General features: G+C 33.4%; 1 protein-coding gene across 1 annotated transcript in view; it reads right to left on the bottom strand.

Annotated features, from left to right (window-relative positions):
* CNTLN (centlein) overlaps positions 1-27560 on the bottom strand; it is a 316478-nt gene that overhangs the window by 127427 nt on the left and 161491 nt on the right. The window contains exons 9-12 of the mRNA XM_070480550.1: positions 23018-23194; positions 21076-21201; positions 12553-12674; positions 10945-11064 (exon numbers count right to left, since the gene is read on the bottom strand). Coding sequence (XP_070336651.1) covers positions 10945-11064; positions 12553-12674; positions 21076-21201; positions 23018-23194 — 545 coding nt within the window. The remainder of the gene's footprint in view (positions 1-10944; positions 11065-12552; positions 12675-21075; positions 21202-23017; positions 23195-27560) is intronic.

The following is a 27560-nucleotide window of genomic DNA, read 5'->3' as shown; positions in this document are numbered from 1 at the left end:
CTCAGCATTAACTTGGAAACATATCAGTAATTATTTGCAAGTATTTTGCATTCCCATACTTATATCCAAATAGAGAAAAAATGGTAAAGTAGGGAAGATAAGAAGGAGGACAAAATGTTTTAAGTGTTATATAAAGAATTTTGATTTTATTTTAAGAGCAATGAAAAGATATGAAAGGCTTTTAAGCAGGGGAGAAATGTGCTGATTTGTATACTAAAAGATCACTCTGTAGCAGTGGGGTAGATAGGATGGTGATCTGGATAAGGGCACTATAAATAAGAATGGAAAGAAATATACATGCGAGAAATATTTCTGATATGGAATTATTAAGATTTGGTATGGACTGTAATAATAAGCTCAGATAGAGAAATAAATCAATTATAACCCTCTAGGGCTTTGGTTTGAGCAAATGGACAAATTACAATGCCATTTTCCCCGTTTTGTGTCACTACTGTTTCCTTATTGGAAGTTTTTATTCTACATCTGCTGATTTCCCAGCTAAGCTGTGAGATCCCATAAAAGGGTGGCATCTTATTTCTCCGTGTGTACCTGTGTCTAGCAGAGTGCTTAGCTGCAGCATTTTCTACAGGTGACAAGTTAGTATAAAAAGATCAAAACTACCCACCCACTGGAAAAGGTCAGTTTTCATTCCAATCCCAAAGAAAGGCAATGCCAAAAAATGCTCAGACTACTGCACAATTGCACTCATCTCACACGGCAGTAAAGTAATGCTCAAAATTCCCTAACCCAGGCTTCAGCAATATGTGAACCATGAACTTCCTGATGTTCAAGCAGGTTTTAGAAAAGGCAGAGGAACCAGAGATCAAATTGCCAGCATCTACTGGATCATCGAAAAGGCAAGAGAGTTCCAGAAAAACATCTATTTCTGCTTTATTGACTATGCCAAAGCCTTTGACTGTGTGGATCACAATAAACTGTGGGAAATTCTTCAGGAGATGGGAATACCAAATCACCTGACCTGCCTCTTGAGAAACCTGGATGCAGGTCAGGAAGCAACAGTTAGAACTAGACATGGAACAAAAGACTAGTTCCAAATAGGAAAAGGAGTACATCAAGGCTGTATATTGTCACCCTGCTTATTTAAATTATATGCAGAGTACATCATGAGAAATGCTGTGCTGGAGGAAGCACAAGCTGGAATCATGATTGCCGGGAGAAATATCAATAACCTCAGATATGCAGATGACACCACCCTTATGGCAGAAAGTGAAGAAGAACTAAAGAGCCTCTTGATGAAAGTGAAAGAGGAGAGTGAAAAAAATTGGCTTAAAGCTCAACATTCAGAAAACTAAGATCATGGCATCCGGTCCCATCACTTCATGGCAAATAGATGGAGAAACAGTGGAAACAGTGTCAGACTATTTTTTTGGGCTCCAAAATCACTGCCGATGGTGATTGCAGCCATTAAATTAAAAGACACTTGCTCCTTGGAAGGAAAGTTATGACCAACCTAGACAGCATATTAAAAAGCAGAGACATTACTTTGTCAACAAAGGTCCATCCAGTCAAGGCTATGGTTTTTTCAGTAGTCAGGTATGGATGTGAGAGTTGGACTATAAAGAAAGCTGAACACTGAAGAATTGATGCTTTTGAACTGTGGTGTTGAAGAAGATTCTTGAGAGTCCCTTGGATTGCAAGGAGATCCAACCAGTCCATCCTAAAGATCAGTCCTGGGTGTTCATTGGAAGGACTGATGTTGAAGCTGAAACTCCACTACTTTGGCCACCTGATGCGAAAAGCTGACTCATTTGAAAAGACCCTGATCCTGGGAAAGATTGAGGGCAGGAGGAGAAGGGGATGACAGAGGATGAGATGGTTGGATGGCATCACCGACTCAATGGACATGGGTTTGTGTAGACTTCAGCAGTTGGTGATGGACAGGGATGCCTGGCGTGCTGCGGTTCATGGGGTCGCAAAGAGTCGGACATGACCGAGCAACTGTACTGAACCCACCCACTACAAGCACCTGATTTATTTAGCCAAGGATACAGAAAACATACTGTTAATTTCTGTGCATCTTCCCTTGACTTCTAGGGTTCATATAAAGATGAGGTGGATTTGCTGTATAAGAAAAGCTTAATATCCTGCAGTACTGGAGCCCCTTTAATATTTACTACTCAGAAAGAATGTACACAAACATTTATACTAATGTTTATTTAGAAGAATGTTACCATGTTTGTTTAGCAGGGTGTTAACATGATCTTGTTAGTTCATACATTTAACTTAGTGTCAGTAAGGCAACATCCTCAACTAAGTGAAAAGGCTATGAGCATATTGACATTTCTGTAGGCTATCCTTGCTTCTTTCTATCTAGCATCCCAAAGAGTGGTTTCACTTTATCAGTACATGGCAGGTGCCCCTAGAAAAAACCTCATTAGAGTTTGAAATTAGTCCTCTTCAGTACGCCACTGCATACTAAGTCCTGAGCGTAGCACCTAGTTCTGAATGATACTGTTTAAATACAGAATAGATAACTAAATGAAGATATGAATATTTATTAGATAAACACTGAAGGAACCATCCAATTTATAGTTCATACACTACTAAGTACATAGTCTTTTGTAAGGATATAATTATTATATAATAAGTAGATGTATGTTATAAATCTAAGTGAATTATTATATGAATTATAATCCATGCAAATTTTTCAAATCCTGAGATTGCCATACTACAGCCACAACAGAACTCTGACCATAATTATTGGTAAAACCACAGTAATATAAGTCAGAACTAGTATCATTTAATTATATTTTAAAAACTGATTTAGAGCTGTCATAATTTTTTTATTGGGGCTTCCCTGGTAGATCAGCTGAAAGAGAATCCACCTACAATGTGGGAGGCCTGGGTTCGATCCCTGAGTTGAAAAGATCCCCTGAAGACAGCTGCCCACTCCAGCAGTCTGGCCTGGAGAATTCCATTGCCTTTTCCATGGCATAGCAAAGAGTCGGAAAGTTAATTCAACTTTTACAACTGAATTTGATTTAGAGTTGTCAGAGAATTTCTTATTAAGGTCTTGAAAAGTAAACTCAGTTTTTAAGACTGGATATACAAGTACTATTCAAATTTGTAGACATTTTCTTTTAATGTTTTCCCTTGTAGCTTAAAGACAGCTACTACTGTATGCGCTCAGTCATGTTCAAATCTTTGCAACCCCATGGACTGTAGCCTACGAGGCTCCTCTGTCCATGAAATGAATGTTCCAGGCAGGAATACTAGACCAGGTTGTCATTTCCTACTCCAGGGGATCTTCTCAACCCAGGGATCAAACCTAGTCTCTTGTGTCTCCTGCAGTGGCAGGTATATTCTTTAGCACTAGTGCCGCCTGAGAAGCCCCTGTTACTGCTTAAATGGGGTAAAACTTACTCCTTAAATAGTCAGGACTAGATTAAACTAGATCATGCTATATAACACAAAAATAAGAGTGCCTGGTCTATAGAAAAACCAGCTGAAACTTCTGGTTCCTGACAAGTAGACATATTACCCCTATTCTTCCCATTAATTAAATATAAAAACTCTGAACACAATTACAGGTGGTCCTTTATCTACAATAGTTTGACAATGACTTTTCAACTTAACAACAGTATGAAAGCAATATGCATTCAGTAGAAATTGTAATTAGAATTTTGAACTTTGATTTTTCCTGGGCTAGTGGCATCCTAAAAGATACTCCTGCATGATGGTGGGCAGCTGCAGAGAGCTGCAGCTCCAGCTAGTCATACAATCACAAGAGTAAACAGCCATTTACAACTTACAACCATTCTATACCCATACAGCCATTTTATTTTTCACTTTCAGTACACTAGTTAGTAAATTATATGAGATACTTAACACTTTATTATAAAATGGGTTTTGTATGAGATGATTTTCCCAACTGCAGGCATATTTAAGGGTTCAGATGCATTTAAGTTAATGCAGGCTAAGATATGACATCAGGTAGGGGGTAGTTATATAGCTTCCCTGATGGCTCAAATGGTAAAGAATCTGCCTGCAATGCAGGAGACCTGGGTTCAGTCCCTGGGTTGGGAAGATCCCGTGGAGAAGGGAACGGCAACCCCCTCAGTATTCTTGCCTGGAGAATTCCTCGGACAGAGGAGCCTGGCGAGCTACAGTCCACGGGTTGCAAACAGTCAGACAGGACTGAGTAACTAAGCACACAGGGTAGTTATGGGATTCCCAGTTGGCACTAGTAGTAAAGAATCTGCCTGCCAATGCAGGAGATGTAAGGGCTGTGGGTTCAATCCCTGGGTCAGAAAGATCCCCTAGAGTAGGGTATAGCAACCCACTCCAATATTCTTTCATGGAGAATTCCTTGAACACAAGAGCATGGCATGCTACAGCCCATGGAGTCACAAAGAGTTGGACACAAAAGTGACTTAGCAAGCATTCAGGGAAGGTATATTAAATGCTTTTTAAACTTACAATATGTTAAACTTAGGATGGGCTTATCAAGACAGAACCTCATCAACAGCTGAGGAAAATCTGTACATAAAACAAATACAGGAAGACTCTGAAAGGCAAAGAGAAGGATAGGATAAGGACCTTAGGAGTGAGGAACAATACTAGAAGAACAAATCACAGTGACAAGTTTCATGGCTTTCTTCTTTCCTCCTAAAATTCTCGATTTAGTACTGGAGAAATGCCAAAAGACACAAACAAAATGTCTCAAGGAAAGTCTGCTCTCTCAAGCCAAAGAACCAGGAAAGGGACAGACTAGCAGGACAGAAATCTTATTGATAATAACCACCTCTACTCTAGCCATATACCACTGGAGAAAGAAGAAGAAAACAGCCTCGCTCTTTCTATCAATGAAACCAGATAAGAAGCCTGGAATTCCATCAAGTGGCAATGAGGCATCCTTCCACACCACCTTCAATGTGATGTCAGCAGGGCTCAAGTTAGCAGTTAGGACTCCCACCCTTCCTGGCAGTAACAGTGTGACCTTCTCCTTCAGGCAAGATGTCATCAGAGGTTTGCTAAAGTAAAAGAGTTAAATAAGATCCAGGGTCTCAAAACATAATACTACAATATCCAAGAGACCACTTAAAATCACTTATCATACCAAGAACAAAGAAGATCTCAACTTGATTGTGAAATAACTAAGAAATGATAGCAAGATAAAAAACAAGTCAGAATTACTTGATAAGGATTTTAAAACAGCCATGATTAAAATGCTCCAATGAATGGTTATGTATAATCTTGAAAAAAATAGAAAATCTCAGCAAATAAATAAGAGATATAAAGAAAAATCAAACATTCTAGAACTGAAATCACAATACCTAAAATAAAAAAAATTAAAAAAAAACCCTTACTGCATGGGCTAAATAAGAGATGCCAGACAAAGGAGGGAAGAATTTTGAAGACAGAACAATAAAAATTACCCAGTTTGGACAATGGAGATAAAATAGTCTAAAAAGTAAAATGAACAAAGCTTCAGAGACCAGCAGGACAATGCTAAAAGATATAACATATATATTAACTGAGTCCCAGACTAAGAATAATGTGGGGTTGAAAAAAATATTTGAATAATGGCCAAAACTACCCAAATTTGATAAAAGGTACATATTTAGAGATTCAAGGAAAGTATAAAACTCCCAAAAGAATAAACAGAAACAAATCTGTGCCAAAACATATCATAATCAAAATTTTAAAAGTTAAGAAAAAGGAAAAATTGTTAAAAATACCTAGAGAGAATGCTGTATTACTTTCAAGGGAGCAACGATTCAACTAACAAAGTATTTCTCATCAGAAACCATGGAGGCCAGAAGGAAGTGGTATAGTCTTCCAGAGCCAAAAAAAAAAAAAATTGCCAACCTAGAATACTCTATCCACTGGAAATATCTCTTATAAACGAAGGTGAAGACATTTAGGTAAAGAAAAATTAAGAGAATGTTTGGCCTACCTTAAAAGACAGTCTAAAGAAAAGCACTAAACCTTAGAGATAAATAAAAACCTAATTCTAAAAATAAGTTCAAGTGACATATAGGAAAGGAGGAAAAGGGAAACTGAGGAATTAGAAAATAATAACAGTAGATTTTGTTATAATATATCAATAATGTATGATATAATGTCAACATGTAAAAATATAACATTCCTACATACTGGCAATATACAATCAGAAACCAAAACTAAAGTCATAATACCATTCATAATAGCTTCAAAAGTTACTTTGTACAAATTTAACAACAGCAGCTTCCCAGGTGGTGCACTGGTAAAGAACCTGTCTGCCAATTCAGGAGACATAAGAGATGTGGGTTTGATCCCTGGGTCGGGAAGATCTCTTGGAGAATGGCATGGGAACTCACTCCAGTATTCTTGCCTCAAGAATCCTGTAAACAAAGGAGCCTGGTGGGCTATATATAGTCCATAGAGTCACAAAGAGTTGAATGCAACTTAGCATGCATGCATGCAACAACAGTATTAGACATACAGAAACTGCATGCTAAAACTATAAAACACTGATAAAAGAAAATCTCAACAAATTAAGTATTCATGGAATAGAGTGGTTAATATGTGGTTAATATGTGTTAATATGTGGTTAATATGTCAATTCTCTAAGCACAATTTCAGTCAAAATTCCCACAAGATTTTGGTTTTCAAGCTATTTTTTAAAACTATTTTTACAGGTAGAACTTTTATGGAAAAGCAAAGGGATCAGAAAAGCCAAAACAATTTGAAAAACAATAAAGCTGTTTGACTCACACTGAGTTCAAGGCTTATTATATAGTTGCAGAAATCAAAACAGTGTAGGGTTCACAGAAGTTTAGAAATTCATATTAATGGAATAAAAGAGAGTCTTGTAATATACCCACAGAAATATAGTCAGCTGATATTTAACAGTTACAAAAGCAATTTACTGGAGAAGGAATAGTCTTTCCAAAAATGATGTTGATACGACTGGACATTTATCTTTGTAAATAATGAACTTCAACCTATAACTCATACCCTATACGGAACTTAACTAAAAATGAATTGCAGAGCTAAATAGAAAGCTTTTCAAGAGAAAACACTGGATAAATACTTGTGACTTCAGGTCAGAAAAATAGATATTAGATATGACATCAAAGCCATAGTCCATAAAAGAAAATCGATTAGAAAGTTGAACTTTACCAAATTAAACCTTTTGTCATGCAAAAGACACTATTCTAGGAATAAAAAGGCAATATACAGACTGGGAGAAATCATATATTGATTTTTGCAAATCATATATTTGATTAAGCTCTTGCATATAGAATATATAAATAATAAGTATTATTTAATAAACAATCAAAAAAAGAGTTGAAGAGACATTTGTAAAATTAGAAAATATAAAGGCAGAAAATAAGCATGTGAAAGGTCATTACCATTAGTCATTAGGGAAATACAAATTGATATCACAATGGAATATCAATACACTCCTGTGGGAATGGTCTTAAAAAAGTGCTGACAAAAACATGGAGCAACAGGCTCATATGAATTCCTGAGAGGAATAAGAATGGCATAGCCACTCTGGAAAACAGTTTGGCAGTTTCTTAGTTAAAAGTACATCAAAGATACACATAGTAGGGTCACTCCCTACTATGGGTATTTACTCTAAAGAATCAAAAAGCTATGTTCACATAAAAATCTATTTGCAGCAGAAAATTATACATAGTCGCAAAAATCTAGAAAGGACCCAAGTAGTCTTCAAGAGACAGACAAACTGTAGCAAATCTATACAATGAAATTTTCTTGTTGTTTTGTTACTAAGTCAAGTCCAACTCTTTGACCCCACTGACTGTAGTCCACCAGACTCCTCTGTCCATGGGATTTCCCAGGCAAGAATACTAGAGTGGGTTGCCATGTCCTCTTCCTAGGAATCTTCCTGACCCAGGGATCGAACCTGTGTCTACTGCTTTGCAGAAGGATTCTTTACCATTGAACCACCAGGGAAGCCATATGATGCAATATCATTTAGCAAAAAAAAAAAAAAAAAGGAACAAACTGGATGAACCAACATGAATAAATCTCAAAGGCATTATACCAAATGAAAGAAGCCAGTTTCAAAAAGTTATAGCTTATATGTTTCCATGCACATGACATTCTGAAAAAAAGGCAAAGCTCTAGGGAAGGAGAACAAATCAGTGGTTGTCAGGTGTTAGGGATGGTGGGAGGATTTGACTACAAGTGGGTAGGACTAGGAAATTTTTTGAGATGATAGAACTAGGCTGTATCCTGACTGTGGTCATAGTTACTCAAATCTATTTGTATATGTGTGTTATAACTCAAAATACTATGCTGAACATGTACTATATATAAATTAAAAACAAAAAAAATTCAGTCTTTATGTGCAAACTAACTTCAATGAATAAGAAGACATGTTTCCATGTTTCCTTTCTTATTGTTTCATTATGATACTTCTGGGGCTTCCCTCCTAGCTTAGTAAAACATCTGCTTGCAATGCAGGAGACCCCAGTTTGATTCCTAGGTTGGGAAGATACCCTAGAGAAGGGATAGGCTACCCACTCCAGTATTCTTGGGTTTCCTTGGTGGCTCAGACAGTAAAGAATCACCTGCAATGTGGGAGACCTGGGTTCGATCCCTAGGTTGGGAAGATCTCCTGGAGGATGAGGAGGCATGGCCATCCACTCTAGTATTCTTGTCTGGAGAATCCCATGGCCAGAGGAGCCTGGTGGGCTACAGTCCATGTGGTCAAAAAGAATCAGACACGACTGAGTGACTAAGCACAGCACAGCACATGATACTTCAAGTTTAATTTTTAACATCATATTTCATTAGAACACTTAATACTGAACATGTTTCCAAGAAAGCTCCCTGAGACTGGAAGTTTGATGTTCTCATTTCATTCACCAAGCAGACTGCCTGTCACACACACAGCACACACAGCAGTAACTCAAAACACAATTCTTAACTGAATAAATGTTTCACAAAATAACCCACCACCCCCAAAACATCATTACATGACCAAAAGTTTATACTGATATTTAGCACTCTTAAAGGTTATCACCTCAAACTTCACTATTTTTTAATAAATTAAAACTGATCTGAAAATAGCTATCTTACAATGAGTATCACATTAATAAATTTAAATGAATTTCAGGAGGAAAAATCCACACTGTTAATGACTCAGCATTCAACTGATAAATGATAGAAAATTTAATTTATAGAGATACTTGTGACACACACATATTTCAGGGTGAACAGACTAGGATTCTAAAAGTTTCAAAACTTTTTTTAAAAGGCTTTATTATTTTTTCTTTAGTTCTAGTTCATTGATGAATAAAATAAACCCCAAATAAACACCACTGACAACTAACCTCTGCTTGTGTTTTCTGGATTAGATTAGTCTCATGATTAGTTAGATTAGGTTTCATACCTAATTCATTTTATCCAAAAAGATCACTAAAGATTGTCAGAGAAAGTACTAACACATGCTATACCACAGATAAACCCTATGAAAATATTATGGTAAGTGAAAGAACTTAGTCACAAAGAACCATATATTATATGATTCCATTTATATGAGATGTCCAGAATAGGTAAATCTATAGACACAGAAAGCAGATTAGTGGTTAGCTAAAGGGTGGGAAGCAATGCAGGTAACAGGTAAACTATATACGGTTTTTTGAGGGAGTGAGTAATGAAAATATCTAAAATTTATTGTGATGATGGGTATACAGCTACCTGAATATTCTAAAAACCACTGGGTGAACTACATGCCTTGTGAATTATATCTCAACAAAGCTATCAACAACTCTCAGGGAACATATCTGGGACAAATCCATAAAATCTATAAAAATTTGCAAGATAAACTTTATTATCAGCATCAATCATTTAATATTAATAGAGTATAGTGCATTTTAAGAGATAATTAGAAGTATATATTCAAATCTGATGTGATCATTTCTTCAAAAGTTTATCATCACATGGAAAAGGTGGTAACTTAAGTTCCATGTATTATTATATAATATGTAAAATAAGATTCTAATACAGGGATGACAATTCAATGATCTTTAATTACATTATGCCACATGATACTAAATTCTAGTAATCTAAAAGACATCCTGTCTTTCAAAAAAAATCACATCATCTGAATTATCAAAAATTAAATAAAGAAATAGCTAAGTAGCAAAAAAGGCTAATTATGTTGGTCTAACTCTTTTTTGTTTCCCCAAAAAAGTGCTCTTTCTATGGCAAGCTGAATATAATAGGCTGTGAATTAGAAGATCAAGGAAGCAAACTGTATGTTTTCTAAAATATGAGTATCCTTCATCAAGTTTTTTATACTTAGGGCAGCTAAAAGACCTATGTGGAGGGATCAGCATTAAGCCCAAAGGACACACAGTGCACAGCAAGAAAGAAAGCAATTCCCTCGTGTCGTTTGCAGGTCACTACCAAGGACCATGTTAGCAGATCCATACCAGACCCTTAACAGGCAGTTCTGCTGCTACCAGTAATTAGCTTGGACAGCTCTGGCTCCAAGAATAGCAGCAAGGCTACACCATAATGAGCTCAGCTGGGATTAGCAGGACAGGGCAGGGAACCAAGAGAGCTCAGGCATTCTGCATCGCGTATGTATCTAGGAGATCAAACAAGGATGGCTGGCTAGGTTATCCCCTCTCCACCTCATTCCAGAAATGAAGCACGGCAGTGTCTAAAATACAGGCTAATGAAGAGCGACACTTCCAACAGATGAGAGCCACATTAATTAACACAATCCCTAGATCATATAATACAGTTTCGGCAAGAGCTAGCAAATGTGCAACTTGTTATTGCATTATACATACATATATATTAAAAAGTCAATCTTTTTTCTTTACTTTTACTGGCAAACCAGATTATTTCATTTTCTAAATTTTACAACGAATTTCTCTCATGGCCTTTAAGATAGAAAACATTTCTCTCAGATGTTTACCTAAGCACACATTATTTAAAAAAGAAACTTACTTTTGAATCATTAGCTCCTGGTTCTCCCTTTTGAAATAGGCCAGTTCATTCCATACAGCATCAGAATCTTCATGTTGAAGTTGTTGAGGATCTACTCTCTTTACTTTCCTGATTTCCATCCTGTTTTTAAATTGAAATTGCTTTCTTACTTAACATGTTCAAAGTGCAATAAAATTCATTTACACATTCCCTAAAATTGAAAAATATCTACTAAGTATCTCCTTTTTTTTCTTACAAATGAAATGAGACTTTTTATTGAAATTAACTTTCTAATGATATTCATGCCATAACTTCAGGGTAATCATTTGGAATTGAGACTTCTCTTGAAGTATAGCTAGTGTCACATAGGTACCCAATTTCTATTGAGGTTCACTATGGAAAGAATTTCCTAAAACCTAAGCATGTAGAAATTAAAATCTTAGATCATGATTTCCTAAACTGCTACTATGGAAAGTAAACTTTTAATTGGACACATGATATTCTCTGGTCTATTTCTCTCATTCATTCTACTAGTAATAAAACATACATTGCAAAAATGTCACAGTTTCTAAAAAAGGACTATAAGCAATCCACACATCTAGAACTTGCTTCCAACCAGTCTGACTGTGGTTTATGTGTTTTGTCTTAAAATAAGCAGTTATCAGTGAACATCAGATAGTTAGCAAGTAGTCTTCATCCTTCTGGTGACTACTAGAAAGTGCCTGCTAAGTCACAGAGGCTAAACCCAGGACAAACAGATTTAACATTAGTTTATTGACAAGCGATATGAAACACTTTCTGTTCTTCAACAAAAAAAATTAGATGTGACAATTATCTACAAAACATGCCAAATGCCCTTTATGTTCTCATTTTCTGTACATAAAACAAACTCTTCATTTTTATTTTGTAAAAGTGCTGTACTGGCCAATTTAGAAACAGTATTTCTCTATAGAACAGACCAATGTGTATCATCAACATTGCCCTAAAGGATCTATCTCAGAAGATGAGAGGGTAGTAGATTTTTCTGTACTCATTCAGTCCTTTGCCCTCTGTTGATACTGTTAACAGGGGAGCCACTTACGACTAACCAAGATCTGAACACCTGTTCGGAGCAATTGAACTGAGACCGCCCATTCATTCAGATAAGCTGCAGAACTAACTGATGGATAGTAAAGATTTTCAAACTGCATACTAGGTTGAAATAGTTTTAAGACAGTTAACTACACATGTTAATTTCATATTTCTCATATATTTCAAATAAGTAAACACTTTGAGTTATATACATTGTAACATCAGCATTTTGTTTATTTAAAGTAGTTTTTTAATCACATGGATATGAACTATTTTTGCTTTAAGATATACTTTTATTAAGTTATTCTATAGATATTAAAAGTATATACAATAATTCATCATCTATGCTCATGATTTCTGCAAATTATAGGAAAATGCATAGTTATTATAAACATTTCTATTTTCATTTATTATATTCTCTATGTAAAGATTCTCACTAAAGATCTGACTATGAAATGATTTCTTTCAAATCAAACAAAAGCCATTAAAGCACCTATATGATGCTACTCCATTCTAGTTAATATTTAGGGAAATGCCTTTATGAGCTATGTAACTCACATGCCACTGCCTTCTTCCCACTGTTTTAATTGCTCTTTTACTGCTCTGTAGTTGGTCTGTAACATCTGTAGCCTTTCTTTGCGTTTTTCATGGGCATCTCTTAGCTCATCATTTTCTTGGTTCTGTAGAACACAAAAAAGCAAGTATACAAGTTTGAAGAATACATAAGCATAATGTTACAGATAAAAGACTACCAATCTAAGTATAAAATTCAAAAGAAAATAGCATGTAAATATAATTTGTAATAATCATTTAAGCAGAAGTAAATTTTTGATTTATTTACAATTTATTACAAATATATTAATGTAGTAATCATTTATTCCTAAGGTCAAAGAACAGATTTACTTGATAAATTTGAGATACTCACTGCATTTTGAAAAGTCATTTAAGTAATCTCAAAATTCTGGCATCAAATTAATTTCATTCTTTCCTTTTTGTTAATTAGATATATACACATATTTCTGGATCAATCTTACATATTAAAAGTTTTTTCTTTTCCAAAATTTGTCCATACATAAAGTATGACTATTTTGTTATTTGTAAGTGCACATATAATTAGTACAAGGACACTAATCATAATAAGACCAGTTCTCTAACCCATGGATTCATAATTAGTTTGTTAAAATGCACAAAGATTACACAGGAGGAAGAAAATCAGTTTGGACCTATGTTAAAAGTGACCCAGTTTAACATTGTGGGTTGAAACATAAAGAACTGAAATGGGAATGTTGGACTCAGCACTCTTGAAGAAATCAGAATAGACAGTTCAAATATTACTAGGGTAGACAGTTATAGTCAATGACTTCTAAATGTTTTAAATAAAACACATGCATAAATCTTCACTTTTCAACATAACCATAAAATGAACATATATATAGGCCAAACTGTCAGTCCTCAGGGGATGTATTTATGTTACTCATGAACTGTGTTTCTCAAAGTAAAATAAGTAAGGTGATGAGTCTTTTATTTTACCCTGGTCATTTCAAATTTGTTTTTTAAACTCTTCATTTTCTGTATGAAAGAACTTGCATACTTATTCAGTGCAGGTAACCAGTGCTCTCTAAAATTATAGTAAGCTGAGAGGAGTGGGAACATGGCAGCCAGAAAGATCTGAATTCCATTCTTGAAGTTTTCTCCTGGTAGCTGCATAATCTTAAGAACACTATTTAAATTAATTCAATTTCTTTTACTATAGAATGTGGAAAAGAACACAGAAATTTATACCATGATAACAAAATTAAGTGAAGTTAACATACAGGCAAAGCTACCAGGTCTGTTCTTACCCAAGAGAGGCACAAAGCAAGTGAGTTTTTTACTCTGTCCTCTTCCCAAGAACTAACTCTGATGCCCTTATCATTTATAAGCCAAATTTATGGTTTCACTGACTTACCGGTCTCTCATTACAACAACGAAATAATATCTTACAGAGTCAGAATTATTTTTCTCCAATTCTACCTGTCTCAACAGTATAGATATGTCGTCATTATAATCTGAATATACATCTAGAGGATAACTTCAATAATTCTCTTAAGTAGTTACTAGGAAGTATTTGAGCCATGTGTGTACCAAGTGGTCCATACATCACACGGGAATGCAAGTGCTCGACAAAAATGCTATCTCTGAACAGGGGAAATTAGAATAAATGTTATCCTAAAGAATTTTAGGAGATATGAATCATAGCCACTGCATAGTTACTTGCTAAAAAGTAATATGGTGTAATATCATGATTAAAAATTCAAGATACTGAATTCAATTTTGTTTTAAGTGAAGAACCATATACTAAGAACATATTATATGCAGGGTGGTAAGTGCTGCTAAGAGTTCAACACCTGCTGCTCAAATTTACTAAATTTTACCTTGACAATCTACTTAAATCCAGTGTGTTTCAATTTCTGCATCTTCAAAATAGGAGCTACTGATATCTCTTCTTCTAAGACACAAAGAATGATGTAAATTTGATCTTGAGTTTCCCATACTGTTGGTAAACAATCTGATCTCTTTGACCAATAAACTTCTCATTTTCACAGATGTGAAATAATTTAAGTTAGCCAAATATAAGAATGATAATCAATAATCTTTTCTCATAAATGAACAAAAGTTAAATATTCTTATTAGGATTCTATTTATGAATGAATAAAATTTATGAGGAATTTAAATGATACATTATAATATAAATAAAATAATTTAATTATAATAAATTTACATACATTAGATTCATGTCAAAACAATTTTGAAATAAGCATATAAACTGAATACTGTTAGACAATTCTATTTATTTTTTTATTTTTTTAATTAAAAAAAATTTTTTCCATTTATTTTTATTAGTTGGAGGCTAATTACTTTACAATATTGTAGTGGTTTTGCCATACATTGACATGAATCAGCCATGAATTTACATGTGTTCCCCATCCCTATCCCCCCTCCCACCTCCCTCCCCATCCCATTCCTCTGGGATACTACAGTCCATGGGGACACAACTTAGCGACTAAACAACAACTCAATAAAAAGTTCTACATATCAATCACCATGTACCAGGCTCTGTACTAGGCATAGCAATTAACCAAAGAATCTGATGTGGCCACTTCTGATTCCTAAACCTTTAGCATAATATAACCACTATCAGTAAATAGTTTAGGTTTTCTTACAGTAAGTGAAATAAGTGATTCCTTCAATTAAGTAGCAATTAGGAAAACAGTTTTATTGATAAGCTTTCTCCTTTAATTTTACATGCTTCATAATTATACCTACTACTAGAATGTTTATATAATTCTTATAATTCTTAAAAATTTGTATAAATTTTTTATTCTTATAAAATTTTAAAAGACATAATTCTTATAAAATTCTTAAAATCCAAACTATTAAAACAAAATCAAACTAAATATTATTTTGTAAATTGACTTGATAGACAACTTAAAATAATAATTATATTACATTTTTCTGCTTTGATAAAACTGTTATCAAATTATAATACATGGGTCAAATTGGTCTTAGAGACGATCATTCCTTTAGCCTACTTCAGAAACAGTAAAATTTTATAAAAATGTAAATACAAGACAGAGTGTACATATATAGCTCAAAGAAAAATGACTTTACCAACTTAACTGCAAGAACAGATGCTGGCTGAAATTATCAGTCAAAAGTTGGATATCTCAAAAGAAATATTTAAAAAGAATAGTAAAATTAATTTTTTTCTTATTCTAACAAATTCAAGTTTACTGTAGCTTGCAATATGATTATTTAAGTCCCATCGGCCTTATGATAGCCTAACTCTAAACAACAGTACATCATTTGGGAAATATCCTCAAAGATCTTAGAACAAAATCAACTATAAAAACTGAAAAATATATTTAATATCACTAATTACTACATTTTCCTTTGAGGACACATCCTAAAGTTCCCCATGGATTGTCGCTGAATTAGGTCCACTTACTAGGTCATTCAATAAAATATTTACAGAATACCTTCTTGCGTATTTTGCATTAAACTAGAGGTTCTAACTTCTGTGTACAAACAAGTCTTAATGGCTAAAACACTAGAAAATAGCAAAGCTGTATTAATTTACTTTCTTTAATGATGTTTATAATTCTACTTTTGAAATGGTAAGAACAGAAATGTTTCTTGATCGAATCATCTAGTTTGCTCAAAGGCTTCTTGACAGTATACGGCAATAAGAGCATGAACACTATTAATGAAACAGTGGCTCAATCTTCAGCGTATGGTAGCAAGGTTTTTTAAATTAAAAAAAAAAACTTTTATAAAATACCAAGGAGTCCATGATGTATAACTTCAGCAGAATGTATAAACTTCATGAATATTAGAGCATTGAAAAATAAAAGACATAAACTGTACTCAAAGGACATACTGATATTATTAAATGGCACAGAAAAGTCCTAAAAGAATAAAATTGCCAAATGCATGAAAGTCAGTAAAGCACAGGTTCACAGCATTAGTAATTTAAAGACAGTAAGAATTTCATAAAGCTCTGATGCTTTGTTTTCCAAATTACATTTTATAATTCACTATACCCATGAAGTCAGGATTTGAAAATGGATAGGATTTTTATAATAGCTTACATCTTTATTACTATTGTCTCTACAATTACATCACTGGTTGCCCCTCTTGAAAACAGATACAACTAGCCACAAAACAGAGCTTAGTAAGACGATGTGTTAATATTTATATAACATTCAGTATTAAAATAATATGTACAAATAGCATATCAATGTATCAGAGTTTATATACATATGTACCACAGGCTCCTGAAACTTCTTTGACCTTCCCTTCCTTCCTTCAATCCACCACAGTGATCAACTTGGGACCGTAAAGCTACCTACCATGTTATGGAACATGTCTTCTATCTTTAGTGTTTTCAAGAGTAACTTCCATGGAACAACAGTCCTTGAGGAAATATTAATAGGTATAAAGTAAATCTGGGAAACAATTTATCTCTACCTTCCTACAGATTCACAATGCACCTTGATATACTAAAGGATCACAAAAATAGAAAGATATTAATCCACTGCTTATATAATTAAGCAAAGAACATTTTGTCTGTCATGTTCCCGTTAGCTTCTTGCAGAACAGGGTTCAAAACAATACCAGCATGGAAAGAGTATGACAAATATTCAATGTGTATTAGTGGGGAATGGTCTTCAAAAGAGCTCCATGATCCCAACGTATTTTAAAAACCACAAGACACTGTTATGGGTTGAAATAAATCTCTCCAAGAAGTTATGTTGGAGTGCTAACCCCTACTACCTCAGAAGTTGACTGTGATTTTGTGATTTTGTTGGAGATAGAGTCTTTATAGAGGTAAGCAAGTTAAAATGAGAAAGTGAAAGTGTTAGTTGCTCAATCCTGTTCCACTCTTTGCGACTCCATGAACTGTAGCCTGCCAGGTTCCTATAAACAAGGGATTTCCCAGGCAAGAATATTGGAGTGGGTTGCCATTTCCTTCTCCAGGGAATCTTCCTGCCTCAAGGATCGAACCTAGGTCTCCTGCATTGCAGGCAAACTCTTTACAGTCTGAACCACGAGGGGACCTCCAAAATGAGATAAGGGTGGGTCCTAATCCAATATGACTGGTCTTCATAAAAAGGAGAAATTTAGGCAGAGAAAGAGACATTAATAGAGGGAAGGTGATGTGAAGACATAAGGAGAAGGCCATCTATCAGGAAAAGGAATGGAACAGATTTTTCCCACACAGACCTCAGTAGGAACTAATAACCCTTTGACAGCTTGATTTTGGACTTCTCTAGCATCCAGAATTTGACACAAAACATTTCTGTTCTTTTAAACTAGCCAGTTTATATTAATAGTAGCTTGTCACAGCAGCCCCAGGAAACAAATGCATCATCAATTCCTATCTTATACTCACATGTACATGAATAATAATGATAGTATTAGTAACATTGCCTAATGCTGGAGAAGATAGAAACAAGTCCTCTGTCTTCACTAAATATGAGTTATACTCACTAAAGTCAGGTTGTAAATTAAAAAGTGCCCTGTTCCCAACTACTTGTCTTAGAGTTGCTTTACTATACATGTTTTATTTACCCAAGATCTTCCCTGGTGGCTCAGGTGGTAAAGAATCCGCTTGCAATACAGGAGACCCAAGTTAAACACCTGGGTTAGGAAGATCCCCTGGAGAAGGGAATGGCAACTCACTCCAGTATTCTTGGCTGGAGAACTCCATGGACAGAGGAGCCTGTGGACATTTTGCTAAATGCCATCAGAGTGCCTTTTTCATTTAACTATTTTGTTCTATTAAAATGAGAAATTCTTTCCTCCAAATGACAAAATACAAAGAAGCAAAATTTGCTCTCATTTTTTTTTTGCTTATTTTGCAAATCTGTGAAAGAAAACAAACATTTGAAATTCAAGATTATCAATTACCTTGAAAGAAGATACAGAAAAATATAAATGAAAAAGAAATTATATGAAAAGTAATTTTACTCTAAAAATAAACTTGAGGCCTCATCCCAAAGAGCTGTTGTTAGAAAAAAAGAATGAGCAGATAATTTAGTATGTTTCTGAGGCTCTCTGAAACAAGAAATTCAAGAAGTGGAAGAAAATAGACTTAAAAATGTCTGAAACTGCTCTACTGATTCCTGGCAAAAACAAGAAGACTCAGACTTTTGGGGGCAAAGTGGAGGTCCTCTACTATTAAATGGGATATGTGATGGTTATATTTTTATGTTATCTTGATCCCCCAAGTTAACCACTATTTCTGGGTGTATCTGTGAGAGTGTTTTTGTATGAAATTAACTTTTGAATCAACAGACTAAATATAGCAGATTTCCCTCCCCAAACTGATGGGCTTCATCCAACCAACTGAGGGCTTGAACAGAATAAAAGAATGAGGAAGAAAGGATTCGTTCTTTCTGCTTGACGGTCTTTGACCTAGGATACCGGTCTGCTTTCAGATTTCAGAATGGGACTGGAACTTACATCAACAGCTCTCCTGGTTCTCAGGCCTGTGGACTCAGGCTGGAACTATACTATTATCTCTCCTGGATTTCCAGCTTAACATCTACAGATCTTGGATCTCTGACTCCATAATCAAGTGATCGTATAAGCCAATTCTTGTTAGAGTAAATCAGTCAATCCTTGTATCTACCTACATATACATACATATACACACACACACACACACACACACACACACACATATGTATTTCAGAATAATGGTACCTCATTTAGGGAAGACTAAACGATTATATTTTATTGCTTCTATTTTTTTAGAGAATCAGATTAACAGAGGATAGAAGGTGGCTTCGTATGTGAATTTCAACGATTATGAAAAAGAAGGATGATGGCATCGTAAACATGCCCATAATATCCTGTGAATACCTACACATTTACACTAATACACTAGATTCTAACTACTCTCTCAGCAGCATTATTTTTCTCCTCTTATACAAGTGACTGCACAATGCTTAGCTAATTGCATAAGCCAATACATTACAAATGAGTAAAAATGAGCAAATAACTGCAGGGGTATAAATTTCAAGTAGGCTAAATGCTAGCAAGTTGATGTCATCTGATCATTTTGTTAGGGGAAGCACAATGACTGAAACTGCCCATCCTGGCCAGGCATCACAGTAACTATCTGCCTGAGTTATTTTACAACAGGAGATCCGTTGAGGAACACGGAACTAACAAGCCAACACTAACCAGAGGCGTTCAGGAAAGGTCAAAAGGAAATACATGTCCGACCATCTCCCAGAATCCTTCTTGCTGGTACCATCCTGGCTGAGCAATGCGTACACCACCAGGAAGGACTCTGAGTCAGAATGATTAGCCAAAGACAACCCGGAAACTCATCCCATCGCCATAAAACCAGAGACTTTGAGCCACTTGGCAGAACAGTTCTCCTGGGTTCCCTTATCCTACTGCTCTCCACCCAGCCACCTCTGCCCAATAAAGTCTCTTACTATTCACTGCCCAGTGTAAGACAAGAGCCCACTCTCAGGCCCTGCAAGGGGTCCCCCTTCCTGCAACAATTTTATTTTGGAGAGTAACAATAGATGATAATTATCCTTTGTTTTTGAACTAATAGTTTAACTCAATAAATATAAAACAATTATTTGGGAAAAGCAGAAAAAAATACTATTAGTTGTGGCTTATGGCTAACTATTCCTCTAAATTATATTTTGCTCTATTGCACAAATAATGTAAGTAAGAACATTTTCCTCCGACGAATCATTTATATGACAAAGAATCTAAGCTTTAAATATATGGATTCTCACCATGTATAAATTGGCCTTTCCATAGAATATTATAAAACTATTTGAGATTCAGTTAAATGGCTAAATCTCAAATAGTGTTGGCTTCCCAATAGTTGTGAATGAAGAATGACAACTTTAGCCATATTAAATTCACAGAAAAATTAAGCCCTCATTATAGTCACATAAAAGCGCTTCCCTACACACAACCACCTTCTTCTGAGAAAAATAATTCACAAATTTTGAGTTGGAAAGTACAAACTCTTAAAGATAGAACAATAAAGATTTATGATTCTTAAAGACTGGTAGAACATGAACTCAAACTATCTTATATTTTGAGAAAAATACAGTTGAAATGGAAAAAATAACATTTATTTGTCATGTTGACTATATAATTTTTCTATAAAGGACAATTTTAAGTAGTCTGGGCTAGGTCACCATGGTTGCTAACTCACATTTCTTACCAGAAATTCTCTTTCCATTTGCTATAGTTCTATTTTTTTTTTTTTTTTTTGTCTCTGAGAAACTATGAAAAACTTATTTCCAATACTGAGTCAAAATATCCCCTGTAATTTTAAAATAGTGAATATATATTTAGTTCTCAACTAGTAAAATTTTTTACTACTTTATGATCCTCAGAAATAGTAAGAACTAGACACACTGATGATACATTTTTTATACATGTAATTAAGTTCAGGAAAATTAAATGATAACCAGTAATTTGTGAAAAGAATGCTTACTTTGGTATATTCTTACCTATGAAAGGTTATTACTAAAGAAATCATTTAATGTTCACCTTTAGTTGTAGTGCCTTCTCTAAGTTTTCAATCTTTCTTTCAGCTTTTCTCAGCTTCTTAAGTTCCTCTGAGTCTGCAAAAGAGCTCTTTGGGGACAAAGACCTTGAACGTTTCACAGGTGGTTCCTCGAGAATAAAACAAGGACATGGTTGAGCTAGTTGGAACACTGGATTATGAAAGACATGCAAAATTAAAGAACAAGTAATTTTGAATACTAATAATGAATTATAAAAAAAAAAATCCTGCATGGAATACCAGAGAAATAACAAGCGGAATTACCACAGTGCTACCGCTAAAGGTTTCTCTGTGACTCGTTAATGAGAATATTCATTTACATTTACATTGTTTCCTTCAGAATAATGATGTCCCATTAGGGAAGACTAAAGGGTTATGGACTCAGAAATGCAAGAAGCCTCATTACAAAGGAGGGGATGGAGGCCGGTCTAATTGCTCTACCAGGGTCCAAGGTTACACTTGATAGGACAACCTGAAACAAGAGGGAAAGGGTTTCTTTCCCTTTGAAATAGTTTAACACACTGTGAAGTCGAAGGAACAATATGCTTGAGGAATATAAATACAACAGACAGTAGATCTTACACCATAATGACCATATGGTCATTAACTATAATGTGGCTAACTAGAGACGAGAATGTGTGTTTATATTATGTACCGCTTCATATACCAATCTGGAGAAGGAATATGTGAAAGCAACTATTAAGCTGGGCAACATATTGCCCATACTTACTGCATGTCCTTATGAAAAAGAAAGAAAATTCTGTTCAAAATATCACTCTCATTTTCTTGATTTTTTTTTAAAAAGCAATGAAACATCAAAGCAGTACATTTGGAAAGTTCAGCCATATAGCACAAAATCAAATTAGATTCTATTCAATTTTAGGATTTTTTTTCATTTAAATTAAGCTCAATGTGTGAAACTATTCCAAAATTGCAAGAAACATATATACATTTTTGTTTAAATATATACATATATAGATAATATATATAATAAAGCTCATTCTTCTGAAAATTACTAATGATATTAGAGATAGTAAATAAGAATGCCACATAAACATGAGTCTCATTTTAAATATTTCTTTTACTAAGACAGTTTGTCTTACTCATAGGAAAATTCCAAAGAAGAGAAACAATTATCTTGAAAACATGATTTTCTACTTTAAAAAATATTTTCTACTGCTGAAGTAAAAGGTGTGAGAAATATACCTCTTAAATTCTTTACTTTTAGGAAAAGTTTATTTCAATTCATATAGAAAGAATACATTTATAGTCTGATATTCTTGACTTTTTATATTAGTCAATGTTCATAGAATCTTTGCAGCATAACAAGAACATTCAATAAATACTATGAAAAGAAAAAGCTGAGACATTAATAAACAAGAATCACGGTACAAAAAATTTACTTATTCTCCACTGGTACAACTTTAACTCTGAAAATATGTAACTGCATGTATTAATATTACATTTCAATTTATAATTTATATTCCACATGAGTAGTATTTTAAATATCACATCCAAATGAAATAGAAACATTAAGATATATTTTTCTTCTGATGAAAAATTAGAACATTTAGTTAAGGGCTAATACCACATTAAAATTTCTACTTAGATTAATTTATCTATAGATTAGATAGATGAGGCATACTTAGCAAAACTTTTTAATGTAAGAATGTTAATTTACTGCAAAAGAGGCATATTACTACTAATAAATTTAGTTAATTAAATTAGGAAGATATTACTCAATCTTCAAAAAGGGAAAACTTGCCAGTCTCAATCATGATTTTATAAAACATCTGACACACGATCTTTTTTAAAAGCTTTCAGAAATATAAACAGAGAAGTAAATAATGCTGTTCATTTTTTAACTTCATCACTTGCCTTGCCAGCCTTATCCTGACAAATTCACAAAATGACAAATGTCCCTACCTTACGTTTCCCTTCAGTATTTGTCAAGATGCTCTTGTCTGAGGAACCCTTGTTGGTAGATCTGTTCTCTGACAGTTTTTCATTTGCTATTTTCAGTTTCTCCTGTAAATACTCAATTTCAGACTTCTGTGAGACCATTAAGGTTTCTAAGCTCGATAAAGATGGCTGTTGAGAAACCTGTTTTTAAAAAGTATGTATCTTACATTATTTACATATTCATGCAAATATTTATATGTTATTATATTATATAAATCATAAGTATTCCAAGAAAGAATATTTCATTTCAAAAATAAACTATAAACCTGCATTAGCTAGGCTTCTATCCACCTTATAGAATGGCATTTTTCAATAAAATAACCAAGAGTTTGTATACAAATTTTTATAAATACGTCTGTCATGCAGATTTTTAGAAGAAAAAATTTAAAGCTTGGAGGCATGATATATACAACTTATCTTTAAAATTATTTCAAATTAATGATTATATACATAAGTATTTCCTCAGTAAATACTCAATGCAATACCACTGAATATAAGCCTCAGAAAAGTGAACCAACAGCACTATAGTAACTAGCTTTTAATGCATTATAATTTATTAATAACAACTCAACTGAGATTTTTTAAAGTCAACAGAGTTTACATTATTCTCCTTTGAAACTCATTCCCATGTCACATAAACTGTTAATGGTAAGCACCACATTTTAGCAACAGAAATCACAGGAAAATTAAGTTTATAGGAAACCTGTTCATGAAAACTAACATTCCACAAAATTGTACCACCATCTTAACCAAATATATTTGAGACCATTAAAATCCATGTACACACATTATTTCAAAATAACCATTCATTCACACACACACACAAAACAACACTAGATGATAGTGAAACAATGTATTTGTTGATTTCCAGGAAAGAAAAGTCAGTACTTATGATTTTAATATTATCAATATGGATGCAATAGCCCTGAAAAGGGTTTCATTTAAAATATGGATAGCCCCATCCTTCCTAAATGATATTTCTAAGGATTATAAGAAAAACCTGTATGCTTAACTCTTCCAAACTAACAATGAGAAATATTATCTTTTTCTAAGTTTGATTATTTTTTTCTTATTTTTAGGGGATAGGCATATTTTTCCTAATCCTAACCTATAATTTTTATAAAGAGAAATATCATCTCAGTATACTATCATCATACTATTACATTATACTATCCATTATAATCTATTATATATATAGTATAGATATATATAGTATCTATATATATATAGTATACTAGATATAGTATAGCATACTATACTATACTATTATATTATACTATGTTATACTATAACATACTACTGTAGTTTCCTCATACATAAGTCACCTGATATGTTTCCCAATCTTTATTCTGCCACAACACTATATATTTTTCTCGGAATGTTGTTTATATTTTATGTTTACCACACTTATAACATTAATTTATACTCTATTAGCTTGAATTGAACATCAAATTAAAATAGTTTAAGCACTTTTTTCCCAAACTCTAAAAGACTTTTGACCTATTCTTTCTCTTCTTTAAACCACTGTACATCTTTTATTTATTCTTTCCTCTTTTGTAACAACTTTATGATGCTTCTAAATATTTCTTTTGATTGGCCTGCCAATCTGAACAATTTACAAAAGCTACCTAAACCTCAGAACAGGAGTTCTGGCTTTGTTAAATAAAATTATAAAGAATATATTAACATTCCATCATTTGCCAAAGACATTTTAAATAAATTTTCAAAGTCAAGCAAAAATTTAGAAAAAAACAAGAAAAACATGACTTTAGTTATATTGTTATATCCAATAAGCAATCCTGTGCTCTTTAACAAATGAGTTTTCTAAGTCATTAGTGGGTTATAATACAATAGATAAGAACATAGGTTATAATACAATAGATAAGAACATAAAAAAAACCATGAATGTTTGGTCAAGAAGCTGCAATCAGAAATAATTACAATATTTATCAAGATACTGAAAAAGTCCAACAGTGGACACTGCTACTATAATAATATAAGATTTCTTATTTAGGCACCATTCCTTTAAAATTCCACAGAAAATAGTAACAGAACTTCAAAACTAGAAAATACTATTCAAGTAGTACTTAACTCAAGCTCACATAGGAGTCATAATGTAAATAAAAAAGTAAAATGAGCTTGTTTTTAAATTACAGCTTTAGAATTCCTTCAACAGGGACACTTTGTATTCATGTTGAACATACAGATATATACTTTACTTTCACAAGGAAACTTATGCATGTTACCAGTTTTTCAGAAGTGTAGTCTTCTCTCCCTTGTCCTTTAACCCTTTTGCTAGGGATACATGCAGAAGAAGTATTTCACTTTTACTGTAATATGACCACTTTTAAAATAATAAGTAAAATGAAATATCAAGTCACAGTCACTTTCATTTCTGAGGGAATAAGGAGGGTAATTGTGGTAGTAGCTATTTAGCGACAGCCAGTTGTTTTCATAGAGAAAAGTGGTGCACTAATGCCAGATTTACTGATTTTTCAAAAGAATGGAAGAATTCAAATTTCTAAGAGAAATCTAATTTTAAAAGGTTGGCCAGACTCAGTTTGTGACTGCTGTAGCTTAAAAACATGGTGGTGGGACTATAAACAGGTAGACATTTCCTATGGAAATTTTGAATATGAATCAAAGAACAGAAAATTGTACCCAGCTTTTAACTTTGTTCTAATCATGCTGAAGGTTGATAAAGATATACATGATAAATGCTGAGTGAGGAAAGCACATGTTATAGAAGAATACAGAATACTGTACAGAAATAGGTTTCACCAAACCCTGAAATTTATAGCATTATTTCTGAATGGAGGTAAATTTTCATCATACATATAGGAATTTCCTTAATTTTTAACATTGAACATGGAACATTTCACTAAATAGTTTTAAAAATGTATTTTTTCTGCAAATAAAAGGAATAAAAAATGCAGTGTAAAAATTTCAGTACAGACAGGGGAAATATAAATGAAAGTCTCTCCATAATATCATCTCTCTGAATTCACTAATAATAAATTTGGAATATACTTCCCATACTTTACAGAGAAAACTGTTTTAATATACACTTTAAATTGCTTTTTTATTACTAACTTTATTTTTTAGAACAGCTTTATATTTACAGAAAAACTGAACAGATAATAAAGTGTATCCCGCTCCCACCTACCTAGTTTCTCCTATTATTAACAACTAAAATGAATATGATATATTTATTAAAATTAATGAACTAATTTTCATATATTATTTTGACTGAATTCATTACTTTATTCAAATTTCCATAGTTTTCACCTAATATCCTCTTCTGTTCAAGGATACCACATACATTTCACCTGTCATGTCAGCAACTCGGCTGGGATAGATTCTCAGACTTTTATTTTTGCTGACATTGACAGTTTCACAGAGTACTATTCAAGTTTATCATAGGATGGCCCTACATTGGAGTTTGTCTATGTTTTTATCATGATTAGACTGGGGTTATGAATTTGGGGACGGAATATCACACAAGCATCATACCTAATCAAGGGTACACACTTTCAACATGTTTTGACTAATGACATAACCTGATTACACTACCAAATTAGTGTTTGTCAAGTTATTCAGATGTAAAGTTATTCTTTTGTCCTCCATACTATACTCATGTAACCTGCTTTTTAAATTCAATAATTACATACAATTATTATAGGTATAATATATATGAGGATATGTAGTTACTTATTCTAACCCATTTTAAGTGCTGTTTTAGAGGTTTAGCAATATCAAGACAATCAATCACCTGTCTGTGGAAGTTCATTGTATCTATTGCCCTTAATAAATAGAATCTTGAATCTTTGAAAATTTAACTTTTCTTGCTAAGAATTATAGTATTTTATAAACTTTTTTCTCTAACATCAAAAATCCTTGTGTACCTTTTAGTTTACAGTCTTGGAAGATAATGGTATGGTGCTAGACCATAGATAATCTGATAAGAGATGATCAGTGGAGTATGCATTCAAATGCCTCCAAATGGAACTAATCTCTTTAAATTAACCATTATTAATACATAACTTCTCTTTCACATTTATTCACAGAGGCAATTTTGATCAAAAACTCCTAGGAAAATTTTGAGTAGAAAGAGGAGGTGAAGCCTTGTGCCAATTACTATTAAAATATTATATAAATTAAATACCTAGTTAAGATGCTTTAAATTCAAGCAACATTGTATGGCATTATTAAAGTAGAGGCTGAGTGAATACTGCCTAATAAATAGAAATTTTTTTTCACATTTCACACAGATATGAAGAATTATAAGTTAATTTGTTTTGCCCTATTTTTATTTAATTTATACTAATTTGCTTTACTACTGAATTAAAATAATAATAACTAGCATTTAATGAAAAGCATTGAGTACCTAGCTTTAGGTAAGCATTTCACAAACATTGTCTCACTTATTTACAAAATTTATGAATTCCAAACTTATCAACATATAGAATAGTCTATTGCAAAACAAAAATATTTGCAAAGGACATGT

The sequence above is a fragment of the Odocoileus virginianus genome, chromosome 18 (assembly GCF_023699985.2).
Source record: "Odocoileus virginianus isolate 20LAN1187 ecotype Illinois chromosome 18, Ovbor_1.2, whole genome shotgun sequence".
Lineage (NCBI taxonomy): Eukaryota > Metazoa > Chordata > Mammalia > Artiodactyla > Cervidae > Odocoileus > Odocoileus virginianus.
Note: the sequence above shows the minus strand (reverse complement) of the source record. Positions and strands in the feature narration are given on the sequence as shown.